The sequence below is a fragment of the Melanerpes formicivorus genome, unplaced genomic scaffold (assembly GCF_026170545.1).
Source record: "Melanerpes formicivorus ecotype bairdi unplaced genomic scaffold, bMelFor1.0.p_v2 SCAF_29, whole genome shotgun sequence".
Taxonomy (NCBI): Eukaryota; Metazoa; Chordata; class Aves; order Piciformes; family Picidae; genus Melanerpes; species Melanerpes formicivorus.
The window spans coordinates 9739236-9756003 of NW_027142381.1; the positions used below are offsets into that span (position 1 = coordinate 9739236).

At 55.3% G+C, this 16768-nt stretch overlaps 1 protein-coding gene across 6 annotated transcripts in view; it reads left to right on the top strand.

The window, feature by feature from the left end:
* Nucleotides 1-633: 633 nt before the first annotated feature.
* Nucleotides 634-16768, top strand: part of ACACA (acetyl-CoA carboxylase alpha) — a 105680-nt gene continuing 89545 nt past the window's right edge. For 4 of the 6 annotated variants that reach the window (XM_068154963.1, XM_068154967.1, XM_068154965.1 and 1 more), the window contains exons 1-8: nt 634-761; nt 4204-4313; nt 5731-5983; nt 13716-13848; nt 14575-14713; nt 15210-15319; nt 15752-15833; nt 16441-16539. In XM_068154963.1, coding sequence (XP_068011064.1) covers nt 5757-5983; nt 13716-13848; nt 14575-14713; nt 15210-15319; nt 15752-15833; nt 16441-16539 — 790 coding nt within the window. In that variant the 5' untranslated portion in view covers nt 634-761; nt 4204-4313; nt 5731-5756. Of the gene's footprint in view, nt 762-4203; nt 4314-5730; nt 5984-10686; nt 11017-13715; nt 13849-14574; nt 14714-15209; nt 15320-15751; nt 15834-16440; nt 16540-16768 lie in introns of those variants that run through there. The other 2 variants (XM_068154964.1, XM_068154969.1) reach the window with 2 other exon arrangements.

Sequence of the window (16768 nt, forward strand, 5' to 3'; positions counted from 1 at the left end):
TGTGGGGCACTTAAAAAGAGTAAAGTCGTAAAAGCAGATTTGCAGAAGAAACCAAATTCTCATTCTCGCCTCTGTGGTGTCTCTTAAATCTCTTCAGAAAGTTTGAAGATGAAAGAAGCTACCTTGAAAATACTCCAGGGCCAAACTGCAGCCTGTGCCCATTTAGCAGGCAGTAAATAGTCAGCAAAAGGTTGGAGTTCTGCTCGAGTCTCTCACACACAGAGGGATTTGGATGCAGTCTGCAGCCTTTTGGCAGAGCAGGGTGTTTGTAAACACAGGCTGGGGGTTGTCTTTCTGTTCTTTGTGGAAGTGGCACAGGAATCTCTGACCTGAGGAGCCCTGGGAAGCATCTGCTGCTGTCTGTTTAGCTCTCTGTGGCTGGTGTTGAGAGAGTCAGTCTGAAGACTAACCAGGGCTCCTAACCTGTGCACACAGAGCTTGTGAAGAACCTTTTGCTGTGCTCTTGGCAGGGTGTTTGATGTTTGCTGAGAGCACTTTAGGATAGGAAGTGAAGCAATGCCCAATGATTAACCAGGAGGCATGGCCCAGGTGGAGCTGTCTGAGTCCTGGCCCAGTGCTGGTTGGGCAGAGATACAGACTGGGAAGTTCTTGAGACCCTGGCAGTCTTGCAGTGCAGCTGCTGGGACAGGACAGCAGCAGGTCTGCAGGTGCCTGGTTTGAAGCCTGGCAAGAACTGGAGGTGCAGAAATCCTCTCTTTGGCATCTCCTGCTCTGGAAGCTCACGGCCAGCCCTGGTACAGGTGAGCATGGGGATGAGTGCTGTGCAGTAGAGGCAATTACCAACTTGCTGCTCAGACTCCAAGATCTCTTTTTGCTTTGGTTTTGCCTGCTTTCTTCCTCTGTTTTCTTTTACCTGTGCTGATTCAGCAGGGCTGCTGAGAGTCCAGTTGGTTGGTTGAAGGTTCTTTGTGTTGATTAGCAGCACCACATGTCCCAGGGCTCTGAACAGAAAGCCTCTACCCAAACCCAGTGTTGTTATTCCCCTTCTTGTAGGACTCAGCAGCATTTTAAGGGGCCCCATTCTGACTACCTGAAGGAACCTGCAGCTCATTTTCTCTGCAGTAATGATGCTTTTCCCCTTCAGAATGGGATGTTCTGTAGGAAGTGGGAGTTGCATCCCTAGCTCCGTGCTCCACTACCTTAGTGAGTGGTAGGTTTAGCCTGAGTGTGTTTTACAGCAATAAACAGGAGCCTGAAGTGAAACTGAGATGGAAGGCTCAGAGCTCTGGTAGCTTTCCTTGTGCAGCTCACTGTCAGGCTGAAAAATGTGTTGATGATAGGAGCAGAGCTGTGAGGAAGTGGCTTGGGGTTTAGTTTCACCTCAGGCAAAGGCAGCTGGTGTTGCTGCTTGAATTTGGGTTGCAGAGATTTCATTGCTTGTAGCATGGACATGAGTTGGGGCTTAAATGCCTTGCTGCCTGCAGAGCTGGAGTGCTGTCTGCCTGTCTGTCTGCAGACCTCTGGTGGGAGCTGCTTCCTTTGGGAGGAGGGAGGGCAGTGTGGCTCAGGTTGTGTGAAGAGTCAGCTGTGGCTAAACTGAGTGGTGTAGCTGAACAGCCTTGGAGTGCATGGAATCACAGAATCAGTAGGGTTGGAGGAGACCTCTAAGGTCATCAAGTCCTGCCACAACCCAGCTACCATGACCACTAAACCATGGCCTGAAGCACCACAGCTGCATCTGCTTGAACACCTCTGGGGATGGGGACTCCACCACCTCCCTGGGCAGCCTGTGCCAATCCCTGACCACTCTGGCAGCAAAGAAGTTTTTCCTAGTGTCCAGCTTACCCTTCCCCTGGTACCACTGAAGCCTCTTTCCTCCTCTTTGCAGGATCAAAGTCTCAGTCTGTAAGTCACAGAACTTTCAGGGGTTTAAAGCAAACCTCTCTCTTCAAAAGCTGGCTCGTGTGAGAGGCTACTGACACCTGCAGAAGGGGCTGCAGATAGCTGAGGAGCCAGACAGTGTTGGGGGTTAGGGTCTCATGCCACACCCCTGCAGCAGAGAGCACATCTGCAGGGGTTGGTGGTGCATGGACATTGGTCAGCTGGGTGCTGTGTCCTTACCCACCATGACCCAGCAGGCAGAGGGCTGGTGGGACTGGTGCATGCCACTTGCAGCATCAAAACCAAAAGGCTTCTGTGAGGAGATCTCTGAGAAAGTTTAGGTTTTATTTGACCCCAGAAAAAGCAAAAGAGTGGTGAAATACTGGAACAGGCTGCCCAGGGATGTGCTTGAGGTCCCAACCCTGGAGACATCCAAGATTGGACTTGATGTGGCCCTGTGCAGCCTGGTGGAGTTGGAGGTGTCCCTGCTGAGTGCAGGGGGCTGGACAAGATGACCTCTGAGGGTCCCTTGCAGCCTGATGCAATCTGTGACATTGGCTTCAATGTGAATAATGGATTTCAGCACCCAGGAACAGGCTGAGCTGCCCTCTAGCTCACTGCAGTGTTGAGTTACCAGCTGGTTGCAAATCAAGCAGAACCCATGGCTCTGGGGCTGCTCTCCCAGGGGCTGGAAGTGCACAGGTAAATGGACTTGAATGGGGCTCCTGCTCTGAGTGCCTGGCTTTGAACCGAGCTGTGCAAACAAGGTGCTGGAGAGTGGCCCTTGGGGGTCAGCAGCCTTGGCTTTGCTGTGCTGCTTTTCAGGGAGTATTTGAGTGAAATGCATCACTGCCTGGGCCTCAGTTTCCTCCTCTGCATGGCAAGCAATGAAAAAACCTTTGAGACTTGCTTGTTACTGTCCAGGTTCCTGCAGAGAGAAGTTTGTCTCTGCTAAGAAAGGACTGAGGTCAGTTTGGCCCTCGCCAGACTCCTCAGTGCTGCTCCTCGTGCCAGGGGTAAATCCCTCTGGATGCAGCAGTGCAGAGTGCTCTGATGCCAGGGTGGATGAGCACACACCTGAAGGTTGTCTTTGTGCTTGTGGGCACAAGCAAGAGGTGATTAAGCTTTGTGCTGCCTGGGCTCTGCCCGCTGCCCAAGCCCCTGGGCTGCAGGAGCCTTCCTGAGTGGCTGTTTCAGAGGCCGTGCACCCTGCTGCCCTTCTGCTCCTTCTGTGCCCTGACTAAAGGCAGATCAATGCCCCTGTGGATCCCTGTGCCAGGCTGATATTTGTAGCTTGCCAGCCATGAAGTGGTGAAGTATCTGTGTGAAGTGAACTGCCTGTGGCCCCAGTGAAACTGGAGTCTGTGGGAGTAGTGATGTCAACACAGGGCTGGCTCTGAATAATTCAGAGCAGTACATTCATGGTAAAAGTGCATAAGCCAGTTGGGTCAGTTTTTAATTCTCACTCAGGGATGAAAAGAAGGAGCATGGTGCTTAGGGATTGCACTGCCTGTGGATTCCTTCTCTGGGCTCCAATTAAAGCCCCCACCATGGCCCACTCCTGTCAGAACATGGTCCTGTGCTGGCTGAAAGCTGTCCTGTTCCTACCAAACCAGTTGTGTCCCATCCCTGTTCTGGCACAGCTTGGCTGTGATCAGCAGGGCTGAGATGCACAGATTGGGCTGGAAGGGACCCTCCAAGGGCATCTTGTCCAATCCCCCTGCAGGCAGCAGGGACACCTCCAGCTAGAGCAGGCTGCCCAGGGACACAGCAAGGCTGATCTTGAATGGCTGCAGGGAGGCTGAGGATGCCAGCGTGGTGTGAGAGTCCAGGCTTCTGACCATCCCTCCTCCCTAAGAACCTGCTGAGGAAATGTGGCCTCCTGTCTCATCACAGTGTGTGTTGCTGTGTCACAGTGTGCTCTGCAGCAAGCTGCTGTGCTCTTTCTTGCTGTCACAGCAGCTGCTGCATGAGATTGGGAATGGGCTTCAGCCTTTTCTCCTGACCTTCAACTTCAGCTGAGGTCCGGTGGCAGAGGCAAGAGGTCAGACAGAAGAGACTGAGCTGGGCAGAAGTGGGGAGGATGGCACAGAGTGCAGTCCCCTGCAGAGCTGAAGCCAGGTGTGGTGCTCCGGTGGTGCTGACCCTGCCCAGCCGCTGCCAGGGGACTGCCGGGAGGTGCCCTGGCTGGCCTGGACACTGCAGCTCCCACTCCCAGTGTGCTCTGTGGCCCTGACCGAGACACTGAGGCTGTTGTGTGCCTGTGGGGTTTACATGGCAGTGCTCAAAGCTTGGTGCAGCTGGGGATTTCCATCACCATCATCACCACCATGCTCACCTGCTGGCTCCTTTCTCTTCCAGCTCGCTGTGGCGGTGGATCGCTGCTCAGATCGCCAGGCTCAGCAGAGGTTGGTGCACTCCTGGTTTTACAGGGAGGTGATTTCCAGCTGTGTGCAGCCATCAGAGCCAGGGTAGGATGTGCCAGATGTTCACTCCCTACCCCGGTGCTGGGAGGTGCTCTTTTGTGTCCTCTGCTCTTTCTCTCAGGGTTTTCTAATAGTGAGGAAAATGCATTCAGTGCCTGCTGGAACTTTTGGTCTTGGAGAGGTTCTTCCCCCTCTGGGCAAGGATTTCTTAAATGGAAAATGGAGACCTGAGCTTTGGTCTTTTCCTCTGACACCTGCAAATTGAGCTGCTGAGTTTCAGTACTATAGCTCAAAGCAGATCCTGATTGACGTGGGTGGTCTGGGACCTTCAGCCGCAGCCTGCTGCCGGGGAGGGGAGGGTTTGACTCTGTCCCCAGCATTCTTTATTGGTACCTGCCCATCCCCTCCCTTGGCTGCTCTGATTCCACTTGCAGTCCCCACAGGAAATCCTTGCTCAGTTCTGATGCCTTGGTGCAATCAGATCAGAGTGATCCATGCATGGGGAACTCTCAGGGAGTCCTTTGCCCCCGGGTACTCCGTTACCCCTGCAGGTGTTCAGGGCCTCTGGGTGCTTCTCTCAGGGAAAACTTCAGAATCCCCTTGCCTCAGTTGAAGCTTTTCATGCCATCAAGCCCAGAGGTAGCAGCTCTGGCTGGAGATGTGCTTGAGCTTATGGCATGGGGAGCTGAGGTCATGTTTTGGGAGACAAGACTGTGGGAGTTCAGCCTTCTCTCTTGCCCAAGTGTCTGCGGGGGACCACAGCTGGAGGTGGCCTCATGTGGGGAGCAGATCTGAGGGCTTGCCTAGCCTCAGCTGGCACTGCTGGCCAGAGTGCTGCTTCTGCTCCCCACTGGAAAAGCAGCTCCTGAGAAACATGAGATCATCTGAAAAGCTTTAAGGGTCGATGGTCTTGTGCCTGGCAAGGGCTGGGCAAAGAGGCTTTGGCTAATCAAATCCAGCACTTGGATGCAGTACCTGGCACAGGGAGTCCCAGTGTTCAGATGCTGCTGAAATACAGAGTGCCTGAGGTTGGAAGGGACCTCCCAAGCCCACCTAGTCCAACCCTCTGCTTAAGCAGGGTCATGCAGAGCAGCTTGCCAAGGACCATGTCCAGACAGGATTTAAATGGCACCAACAGGCAAAGGATAATAGGAAAAGAGGGATCTTGGCTCTGAGGCATGTGTTGGCATGTGGCTTGTATTTCTTAGTGCCTCCTGCAGCTTGGTCTGAAGGGGCAGGTCCTGCACAGAGCAGAGGCAGCAGCTGCTTGGATCCCTGGGTCCCTGTGCAGCCAGAGAAGGCAATGATGACAGCAGCAGTAGCTGTTCCTGCTCCTGGGCTCCTGTCTGGGTGCATCTGAGGGGGGTTAACTTATTTCCTGTCAAAAAGTTCTCTTCTTTGTCCAGCAGCAGCAGGTACTGACCTCAGGGTTTGGTTTTTTGCTTTCTTTTGCCTCCTGCAGTGCTGAGAGCCCAGTTTGGAGGAGCCATGGAAGAGTCTTCCCAACCCACTAAGCCCCTGGAGATGAGCCCCCACTCTCGCTTCATCATTGGCTCTGTGTCAGAAGATAACTCAGAAGATGAGACAAGCTCCTTGGTGAAGCTGGACCTCCTGGAGGAGAAGGAGAGGTCCTTGTCCCCTGCATCTGTCTGCTCAGATTCCCTTTCAGATCTCGGACTTCCCAACGCCCAGGATGGCCCCGCGAGCCACATGAGGTATGGGGGAGCCGTCTCAGCCTCTCACCTCGCCTGCCAGAGGGCATCCAAAGTGCTCCTTGGTGTCTGGATCTGGCCTCAGAGGTGCTGGCTGTGCTCAGACAGCTTCTGGCTTTGTTTCTAACTGACCTCTTGTGTGTTTGTCTGTATCAAACCCTTCTGGTGAAATGTCTGTGCCTGAGTGCCCTGAGCACCTTTCAGACCTCTCAGCTGCTGAGAGTCGTGGTGGCCTGGCTGGCACTGCCTGCCTCCTGCCCTGCCTCTCAGAACATGGAAGTGTGGTGCTGAGAGCTCTAAAGCTGCCACCTGTGTGTTTGAGCTGGGCTGGGACTGTGTGGAACTTTATCTTTGTGTGGGGTTTGCTGCTTTATTTGTAGCCAAAGGACTGGCAGGAGCCTTGGGTGAGGTCAGTGCCTCATTGCTTGGAATGCTTTGTGGTTTGGATGGAGAAAATGTTGTGGGTGGTCCAAGAAAGGATGCTGCAAGGTGGGGGACAAACCAAGGCTGGGCTTGGGAGCTGCAGAGTGAGGACAAACCAAGGCTGGGCTTGGGAGCTGCAGTGAGGACAAAGCAAGGCTGGGCATGGGAGCTGCAGTGAGGACAAACCAAGGCTGGGCATGGGAGCTGCAGTGAGGACAAACCAAGGCTGGGCATGGGAGCTGCAGTGAGGACAAACCAAGGCTGGGCATGGGAGCTGCAGTGAGGACAAAGCAAGGCTGGGCTTGGGAGCTGCAGTGAGGACAAACCAAGGCCGGGCTTGGGAGCTGCAGTGAGGACAAAGCAAGGCTGGGCATGGGAGCTGCAGTGAGGACAAACCAAGGCTGGATAGGGCAGCTGCTGCCTGCAGATCAGGGAGGTGTTGGCCTCCCATCTGGGAGAGAGCTGCTTCAGCCCTGCTGCTAACTCTTCCTGGCTCAAATGAAGTCTGAGGTTGGGATTAGTCTTGCTGTTAGTATTTGCTTGTCAAAGGGCCCCTTTATTTCTGCAGTGTTGCTGATTTGCATCCCACTGGTGGGATGTGCCCCTGGGGCTGCTCTGCTACAGGCCAGGCTGTTGTACTTTCTACTTCAGAGGGCTGTGCTGGCCGTGCTGGTGGCCAGGTGTGGCAGCTGGCACCAGAATGTGAACTCTTACAGCAAATTTCAAGGGGGTTGCCTTTGCAAAGGCTGCAAGGTGCAGTGATTTGGCAGCAGAGAAGGTAATCCTGAAGCCTGCAAGTGTAAATGTTTTAGGAACAGAAGCAAGCAGATGAAGATGTAGCCAGTGGTGTGGAAACAGACAATAGGAGAGCAACAACAAAAATCCATCAGCTTCCAGGACACTGCCTGGCATCAGAGAGCTGTACTGCAATAGCTGTGCAGCCATGAGCACCTCTGTGGTAACCTGCTTACCTTGGCACTGCCTGGGGGTTCTTGCTTGCAGCTGAAGTGGAGAGAAAAGCCAGTTCAAACAGAAGGAGTTACAGCATCCTTGGCTGCTTTTCTAAGGTGAAGTGGGATGAATTGGAAGAGGTTGCCAGGGTGGTAGTGCCCTGCACCAAAACATTTCCCAATGATGTTTGCAGATGGAGAAAGAGAGACAAAGACAAGCTCCACAGCTTGCTCCGTGCCAGTGAGTTGATGGCACACAGGCTCCAGCTGCCAGCTTCCTTTTGGTAGTCACAGAGGACCCACAGCTGTGTACAGTTTGATTAGTGCAGCACACAAGGTGCAGGGCCAGGGGAGCATGCCAGAGAGCTTTCCACTTGCTGGTTAGTTTGACACAGGAGATTCTGATCAGATAGAGGAGAGGTGGTGCTGGAGCCGAGGGACTTAGCTCCAGAGAAGTCCTCAGGGGATGATTATGTCTAAGACCATAGAATCATTGATTGGCTCAGGTTGGAAGGGACCTCAGAGGTCATCTACTCCCACCCCCTGTCCTGGACAGGGACACCTCTCAACTAAACTCAGCTGCTCAAGGGTTCATCCAGCCTGGCCTTGAACACCCCCAAGCAGGAGGCAGCCACAGCCTCCCTGGGCAGCCTGTGCCAGAGGCTCAGCACCCTCACACTACAGAACTCCTTCTTCAGCTCCAGTCCAACCCTGCTCTGCCTCAGCTTCAAACCATTCCCCCTTGTCCTGTCCCTAGCCACCCTCATGGAAAGTCCCTCTGCAGCCTTCAGCCAGCTGCAGCAGGGGGTGGGGGTGGCCCTGCAGCACCAGGCCCTGCTGCTTCTCTCCTGCTCTTAGACCAGCATCCAAAATGCCATCCCACAGCCAGTCCACGAGGCAGAGGTGCTGCAGTTGGCTCTTTGGCATCTGCTCATACCTGAGGTTTGCAGGTCTTGTGTCTGAGCTGGAAATCATCCCCTGGGCTTGTGGTGTCGGATCGATGCCTCCTGCCCCAGCCGTGGGCTCCCTGTGTGCCAGCTCCTGTTTCATCACCTGAGCACGTGGAGAGTGTGTGCCATCCACCACCTTATTGATCCTGTAAGGCTTTGTGCTCTTGCTAAAGACAGTCCTGCTGGGACAGGTTGTACAACACAGGCTTCCATGCCACTGGAGGGCTATGAAGACCTCTGCTGGCTGCTGCTGCAGAGGGTTGAGAAAGCCACACACTGGTAATGAACTTTAAATTGGTGTGGAGAGCATCAGTGCTGACCTGAAATGCAGTGCTGGAGGAGACCCCTGCAGGCTGAGGCACTCAGTGCTCCCTTGGCTTCTGCTTGTGCCTTAAAGAAAGAGCATCAGTGGCAGCCATGTAAAGCATCTAACACTGAGAACAAGTGGCCCTGAAGACAGGCCCTGATCTCCAAGCTCCTTCCAAGCCATCCCATTCTGTGAGCCTATGAAAGCCCTCAACCTGTGCACAGCCCACAGCAGCCAGGGGAACTCTGTTGCATTTTGCAGCTGTGGGGGATGGCCCCAAGCTGGCCATTTGCTCTTCATCTTTCTGCTCCCATGGTTGTGTTGGCTTTGGGCTCAGAGATCTCCCACCAGAGCAGCAGCCCTGGGGGAGTTGTTGCTTGCTGTGTGGTGAGCTGTTAGCTGTGCTCCCTCCTCATCTGGGAGTGGTAGATGAGAAACTTCTCTCTAAATGCCCTTGGGCAGCAGTCTACAGACCAGCCTGCCTGTGCAGCAAGGCTGTGGCACCACAGCACTTGGCACTTGGCAGCTGGTGAGTGTAGGTTCAGGATTCTCTACCACTGTGATGGTTTGGTTGGCACTGGTGGAGTGGTGGCTTTGTGGCAGCCTCCCTGCAGAGCTGAAGAGAAGCAGGAGTCTGGAGAGCCTGGGGGAGCAGCCTGGCATGAGCTTTGAGCTGGGGTGTGGGAGGCAGGGACCCCAAGCCCTCTCCAGCAGGCTGGGAGCAGGGCTCTGTACCTGATGTGGTAAGAGGTGCAGTGGAGGCTTCTCGAGGTGGAGCCAGTGCCAGAAAACACTTGAGGTTAAGTTCCCTTTTCCTCCATTCTTCTGTTTGCAAGTGGCTCAGTGGGAGATTTCTGCTGTGCTGTGCAGCTTGGAGGCTTGGGGAGCCCTTCCCAGGCTGGCAGGGGGGGCAGATCTGTAAGGCTGGGGTTTGTTTGGTCAAGCTCCGTTCTTTCCCTGGTGCCTCTCTGCTGCCCCGTGAGGATTGCCACTGCCTTGCCGTGGCACTGCCAGCGTGTGTCGCTGTGCCCCCTGCCATGCCCGCAGGGCTGCCTGCACTTTCCCACACATGGCACCGGCTGGTGCTGGCTGCTGGCGGTGCTGCTCCTGTCGCCTGTGCTATTCTTGGGGCCCTCACCTTGCCGCTCGGGGCTCAAGGCTGCACACTGTCCCCATGCCAATGTGACACTCTCTTTGGGCTGATCCCCCCGGGGTGGCTGCTTGGCTTTGGCTCAGCCTGTTGCAGCGTGCCTCGGGTCCCAGCAGCGCTGGGGATGTGTCGCTGGCCTGCTGAGGGTGCGAGCTGCGGTGCCTCCTGTGCCCCGAGCCTGCCCAGCTCTGCCCAGCGCTGCCCAGCGCTGCAGTGCTGCAGTCCTTGCTCTCCTTTATCCTTGCCCTCCCCCTCGACTTGCAGTTTGGTTTTGCAGCGCTTCATGCTGAGGCCACACTCACAGAGCCCTGGGATCATCGAGGTTGGAAAAGACCTTTAAGGTCATTGAGTCCAACCAATTCTTCCTTCCTCCAGTGATGCCACTGGACCCTGCCGTGCTGCGGCACCTGTCCTGTGAGCTCCTTATCCCCACGGCTCTGGGAGTGATCTCATCTCTGTTTCATGTGCGGAGAAACACAGCGAGGTGACTTGTGCCGGGTCTCGCCGGCTGGTGTCCGGCGCAGCCTCTCGTCCGCGCCTGGCTCAGCCCCGTGCTTTGTGCTGCCGTACAAACCCTGCCCCCGGGCGTGCTGCCTTGTCACCTCCCCTCCTGACAACCTGATGGAATTCCTCGGGCAGGCGCTGCGAGCCGAGGAGCAGCCTGGCAGAGCGGAGCGGAGCGGGGCAGCCTGGCAGAGCGGAGCGGAGCGGGGCAGCCTGGCAGAGCGGAGCGGAGCGGGGCAGCCGGCGGCGGGGGTGTCCGGGCTGCTCCCGGGGCAGCGCCGCGGGCACCGCCGGGGTAGGAGTGGGCGCCGCGGCTGCCGCGGCTGCGGGCAGGGCTGCAGCAGCGCTCTCCGTGTGTGCTAAGCCTGATTACGTAACCTGTAGATCGTTTTCTCTCTTTCCCGATCAGCTGCTTTCCTCTGAATGCAGGAGAGGGAAGCTGCTGCCCTCCCTGTGCATGCTGCGTCACAGGAAGAGTGGCAGAGAGAGGGGTGGTGGAAAGCAGGGGACAAAGGTTACAAGACTGAAGCAATCTGAGAAGTGCCTCTGCCTGAAGGAGAGCCGCAGGAGTGCAAGAGGCTCCTTGCAGCTTTCTCCTGCTGGGTTTTGAGCTGCAGTATCGAAACAAAAAATAGCAGCAGCTCCACTAGAGGAGTCGTAAGCAAGCCTGAAATCTGTGCACTGCTTCCCTGAGACAGCATGGAGGATTCTGCAGAGCAGGGTCAGGAAATGAGATACCACATGCTGCAAAGGTAAGAGCTACAGCTGTGATTGTCTGCTCACAGCAGCAGCCTCTGGCACCCAGGCAGCTGGGCACTCTGTGCTGCACATGCAAACCCTTCTTGTTCCATGTCCCTTTTATCCTCTGAGGCCTCAGCAGCTGCTGGTGGTATCTGTGCATGCAGTGTGCTGGAAGGATGCTAGGGTGCAGCACAGTGGGCAAGCAGGGCTGCAGGAGTTTGAGATGCTGCACAGCTCTAGCCTGGATCCAGTCTGAGGGAGGGCTGAGCTTTTGGGAAGCTGTCACTGACAAAAGCACTGCAGCTGGGGCCTGGGAGGGTTACCAGCTCAGCAGCGACTCTGTTCCGGTTAGAGCTCGGTGTTCTGTCTTCCCTGCTGCCCAGAGGCCTCATCTTACCCTGCAGCAATAAGCTCTCTGCTGCCCTGGGTCCCCTGTGCAGCCCCTGGCTGCTGGCAAAGGATGCTCTGGCTGTGCTTGCTGTCAGGAGTGAGACTGAGCTGGACTTGCTTAGGAACAGCTGTTGGTGCCTTGCTCTGGATGATGAACCTCTGGGTTTGCTTAGCCTTTATATCCACACAGCATCTCTGTGTGGGGAGTTCCAGCCTGTGGGGTGGCTCAGGTCCACACACACAGCTCCTGACCTGGAGATTTTGGGCTTTTCCCTGTTTTTGTGGGGGCTGCTTTTAGTAACCCTGCAGTGAACCAACCTGCCTCACCTGGGGACTTGGCTCTGCGCCTTCCTTGCCACAGCACAGATTCTGACCCTCTGGATACACAGATTTAGTAGAAATTCAACTTCAGCTGCACCTTCTCTCCTCCTGTTGGCTCCTGTCCTGGAATTCCTGGGCTGAGGTTGTCACAGAGCAGTTCATGAACTCTGGTTTCTGAGGAGCTCTGGCTTCTGAGGAACTCTCACTCCTGTCTCTGCAAGTGCAGCTTGCTGGAGGAAGGGGAAGTACAGAGGGGAGGATCCTCTGCACACCTGACTTGCTCCTGGTCTGGATCTGAGCTAGCAGCTCGTCCCTCAGACAAGTTTCCAGGCTGGATGTGGTTTGGACTGAGCCAGTTGCAGCCACAGATGTCCCCAGATCACTGGGAGGTGGACATCTGGGCTCTTAGTGTGCTGTTAAATCACCCTACTGACCTTGTTTGTCCTCTTACCTTTACTTCTCCCACTCTTGGCCTCATGCATGGCCTGAAAGTTTCCTTCACTGTGCTCAGAAGAGGTTTTTGCTTCCAAGGCAATGTTTGCAAGCCCTGAAGTTCTCCATGGTCATGGCCCTTTGCCATGGGAGTGCCTCATGTGTGGGAGAGAAGGAGCTGGGTGAGCAGCACAGGAGCTGAATTCCAGGAGCTGTTCTCTTGCTCTTCTGGAAATCCTCACAGGGTCAGGGTTGGTTTTCCCTTCCTGCCCTCTCCCAGCAATTCCAGTCACTCTCTGCTGCATCCCATCCTGTTTCCCACTGGAGTTGCTCAATGGCAGCAGCACTTCAGCAGCTGATTAGGCCAGAGGTTCCTGGTGGTCTTCCCAAGGCTGCCAGGCAGCCAGCACAGCCTGTGTGCACTCTAAATGCAGTGAGAAACGTGGGTGGGGTGTGGGGTGCCTGGAGAGGTAGAGCTGCAGGGGCTTGAAAATCAAAAGCATCTTGCTCCCCTGCCGTGTTGCGCTGTGTGAGGAGCTGGGCTGTGAGCTTCCTCTCACAGCTCAGCTTTGCAAGCTGTGGCAGATCAGGTCCTGTGGTGCCTGCAAAGCAAAGGGGGATGCAGCCCTGCTAGTTCTGTGGAAGCTGGAGCAGAAGGAAGGGGGGTGAGGGTTCCAGCCCCACACAGAAGGGGGGTGGCAGAGCATGGAGCTGGTCTGGGCAGACAGAGGGTTGGCTTTCAGGGGGACAGCAGCAGGAATGTGAATGACTTTGGCTCTGAAAACGTTTGAGGAAGATGCTACAGACTGAGTGGTGCAAAATGATTGGTCTTGGAAAGTGATTTTCAGTAGCCAGTGGCAGAGTCTGCGCCTGGAGATTTGTTTGCTGTGATTCCCATTAGGATTTGCTGCTGGAGCCTGATGGTGGATGTCTGTTTTACCAGAGCCAGAGAGCTGTGCTGCCATCTCCCAGCTGTCCTAGATGAGCTGAAAGCAGCCTGGTGGAGCCTTGTTCTGTCTGGGGCAGCAAGAAACAGTGAATAGATTTGAAGCTATTTCTGTATTAGCATGAGTGGGATCTGTGCAGAGAACCTGGCATGTGGAGGGAGGACTGCAAGGTAGTCAGAAACCAGAGGCAGCCCTGTAAATGCTGAGGACCAAGGCAGTGGTGCTCTGGAGGCCAGAAGTTACTCTGCTTGTCTGCTGGGGGATGGGACAAGGAGCAGTGGTTTGAAACTGGAGCAGGGCAGAGTTAGGCTGAGCACCAGGAGGAAGTTCTGCACAGTGGGAGTGGTAAAGCACTGCAGTAGGTTGTCCAGGGGTGTGGTTGAAGGCCTGTCCCTGGAGACACTCCAGATCAGAGTGGATGTGTCCCTGGGCAGCCTGCTCTAGCTGGAGGTGACCCTGCTGAGTGCAGGGGGTTGGACAAGATGCCTGTGGAGGGTCCCTTCCAGCCCAGGGCAATCTGTGAGGCTGAGAGTGCAGGCAAGGGGATCTTTGCAAACTGCTGTCATCTCCTCCTCTCTCTGTGTGCATCTGCACTGCCAAGTTGCATGTTTGTGTCTCAGGCCCAGCATGTCAGGCCTGCACCTGGTGAAGCAGGGGCGGGACAGGAAGAAGGTGGACGTGCAGAGGGACTTCACCGTGGCCTCCCCAGCAGAGTTCGTCACTCGCTTCGGAGGGAATAAAGTCATCGAGAAGGTGAGACCCTGCCCTGGCTGCCACTCTGCCCCCTCCTGGCCTCTGCCTCCTCTCTCTCTGGGGCTTTACATTGCAGACATTCCTGAGCTCCCAAGTCGTGGTCCTGCCCTTAACCCTCCTGCCTGTGTTTTGGTTTGTGGGTGTGAGCAAGCACGCAGCTGGCTGGGGTTGGTGTGGCAGGGAAACACCAGCAGCGTGGCCAGAGCCCTCCTGGGGGTACAGAAGGGTTGGGAGATAGATGCAACAGAAGTAGACTGCAACATCCCCAAGGAAAATGTTGATAAACAGATGGTCATTTAATGGGGCAAGTGGCTTCCTTCCAGGTATCAGAAGTTGTAGCCACTCATCCTTGCTCCGCCCTTGGATCTGCTCTTCCTTAATCCAGGCAAAGCATCTTGCAGGAAAATCGCAGAGTCCTAGAATGCAGTGGGTGGGAAGGGACCTCTAAAGGCCACCTTGGCCAACCCCCTGCAGTCAGCAGGGACATCTCCAGCTAGATCAGGTCACTCAGAGCCCCAGCAAGCCTGAACTTCTCCCTGAAGTCCTAAATCTGTGTGGCTGAGCAAGAGCTGATTTGGAAGCTGGTGGCTGGGCCCCTCGGTGCCAGGCTGATGAAACCACACAGCCCCAAAAGTGGACAGGAAGTGTGCAGAGAAAAAGCTGCTCCCATGAATGTTTGGTGCTGTCAGGCTGAACTTAACTTCATCCCTGCCTCTCATCCCCCAGGTGCTGATAGCCAACAACGGCATCGCAGCAGTGAAGTGCATGAGGTCCATCCGGCGCTGGTCCTACGAGATGTTCCGCAACGAGCGAGCCATCAGATTTGTTGTCATGGTGACTCCTGAGGATCTGAAGGCAAATGCAGGTGAGTTGGGAAGAGCAGGGAAGGTGCACAGCTTCCTCCTTGCACACACCTGGGTGCCTGCCTGCGGGGATGCAGGAAGTCAGACACACATCCATTTCATCACGGAGTCGTAGGGTCAGCAGTGTTGGAAAAGACCTTTAAGCTCCTGGAGTCCAGGCAGAGCCAGCTCCCATGACCACTGCACAAGGTCCTGAAGCATCACATCTGCACACTTCTGGCACACCTCCAGGGATGGGGACTCCACCACCTCCCTGGGCAGCCTCTTCCAATCCCTGCCCACTCTTGCAGCAAAGACATTTTTCCTCCTCTCCAACCTAACCCTCCCCAGGCACAATCTCAGTCTATTTCCTCCCATCCTATTGCTAGCTGCCAGCCTGTCAAGGAGGACTTTCTTGGGGGGAGGTGAAGTACTTGCAGTGCTGTAGGCTTAGGAGCTGCAGAGCAAGTGCCATTTGTTAGAGCTGCAGTTTGAAAGAGCCTTTCTTTGTGCCTGCAGAGTACATCAAAATGGCAGATCACTACGTCCCGGTTCCAGGAGGACCCAACAACAACAACTATGCAAATGTGGAGCTCATTCTTGATATTGCCAAGAGGATTCCAGTGCAGGTGAGGAGTGCCAAAGAGAGTTCTGCAAACAGGAGGAGGCCCTGAGCAGTCTCTGCTCAGATAGTGAGTTGTGTCTGGGGAAAGAGGCAGGTCAAGGAAATGGAAAGCACAAAGCTGCAGCACAAGGCAGTGCACGTCCCAGTGCAGTGCTTTTCCCAGTGGGAATGTCTGCAGGCCATGGAGGTTCCCTTCACCCTTTCGCTTCCCTGTGCTTAGCTCCTCTCCAAGAGCTTGCTACAGCTTTTGAGCTGTCTACAAGCTGCCAGGCTCCAGCCCTTTAGAGCGAGCAGCTCCGGAGGCCGCTCTGGTCTGTGTCGTGGGGTGGCTGTCAGTGAGCAGAGGGAAGGCTGGCAGGGTCTGCATGCTTTCCATTTCTGCTCCCTGGCCTGTTTCACACAGACAAAGAGTGAAGTGTGTGATTTCCTTCTGCAGGCTGTGTGGGCTGGCTGGGGCCATGCATCTGAGAACCCAAAACTGCCAGAGCTGCTCCACAAGAACGGGATTGCTTTCATGGGTGAGGAGCTGTGCTGCTGGCCTGCTGGCTGGGCCTTGTGTTAAGATCAATAGGCTTAGTGAGAGGCCTGAGGTGTGGTCTGCAAGTGCAGGGCTGAGGTATGGTTTGCAAGAGCAAGGCTGCTGTGTTCTTTCCAGCAGGCAGAGCAGGACTCTGCTGTCTGCCCGTGCAGGCTCTTGCCAGTGATGGAGGCTAAAGGAGCTGGCTGGGGGTTGGGTGTGAGGGCACTGAGTTCTGATTGCACAGCATGTGGTGTGCACACCCATGCCAATTCCCAGGCTGCAGGACACACAGACACACTGAGTGTGCCAAGACTTCTTTAACTGGATGGGCACTGAGCAGGCTGTGCTGTGCCTGTGGTGCTGCTGTAGCTTCAGTTCTTCCTGGACAAGAGGCCTGCAGTCTGGTTGCCTGTGGTTTCCTGGCTGGTCCAGAGAATGCTCTCAGTTCTGCTTCAGAAGTGATGATTCACACCAGTGGGGATGTGCTGTGCAGCAGCCCTGCAGAGGCTGTTTGTCCCTCCTACATGGAGCTTAGTTAGACTTCTGGAAGTTTCCCTGCTGCCTGGTCTCTCGTGTCCCTCATGCCCTGGTTTTGCCCTTTGCAGGTCCTCCAAGCCAAGCCATGTGGGCCTTAGGAGACAAAATTGCTTCTTCAATAGTGGCTCAGACTGCTGGCATTCCCACTCTGCCTTGGAGTGGCAGTGGTAAGGAAATGGCTCTGTGTTTGTCAGCACCATTCTGATCTTTGATTGTGTCTGTGCACAGAAAGGTGTTCCAGGAGACGCTCCCTTAGTTTAGACTTGCAGTTCTGTGTTCCTGGAGGCTTAGGCATGGTGACTGTGATGGGTATGGAGATGTCAGCCAAGTTCAGGTGTTGTGTACGGTGCTGCTAGGCTGAGAGTGCAGCTGCAGTGGTCCTGCACATCATGTGCA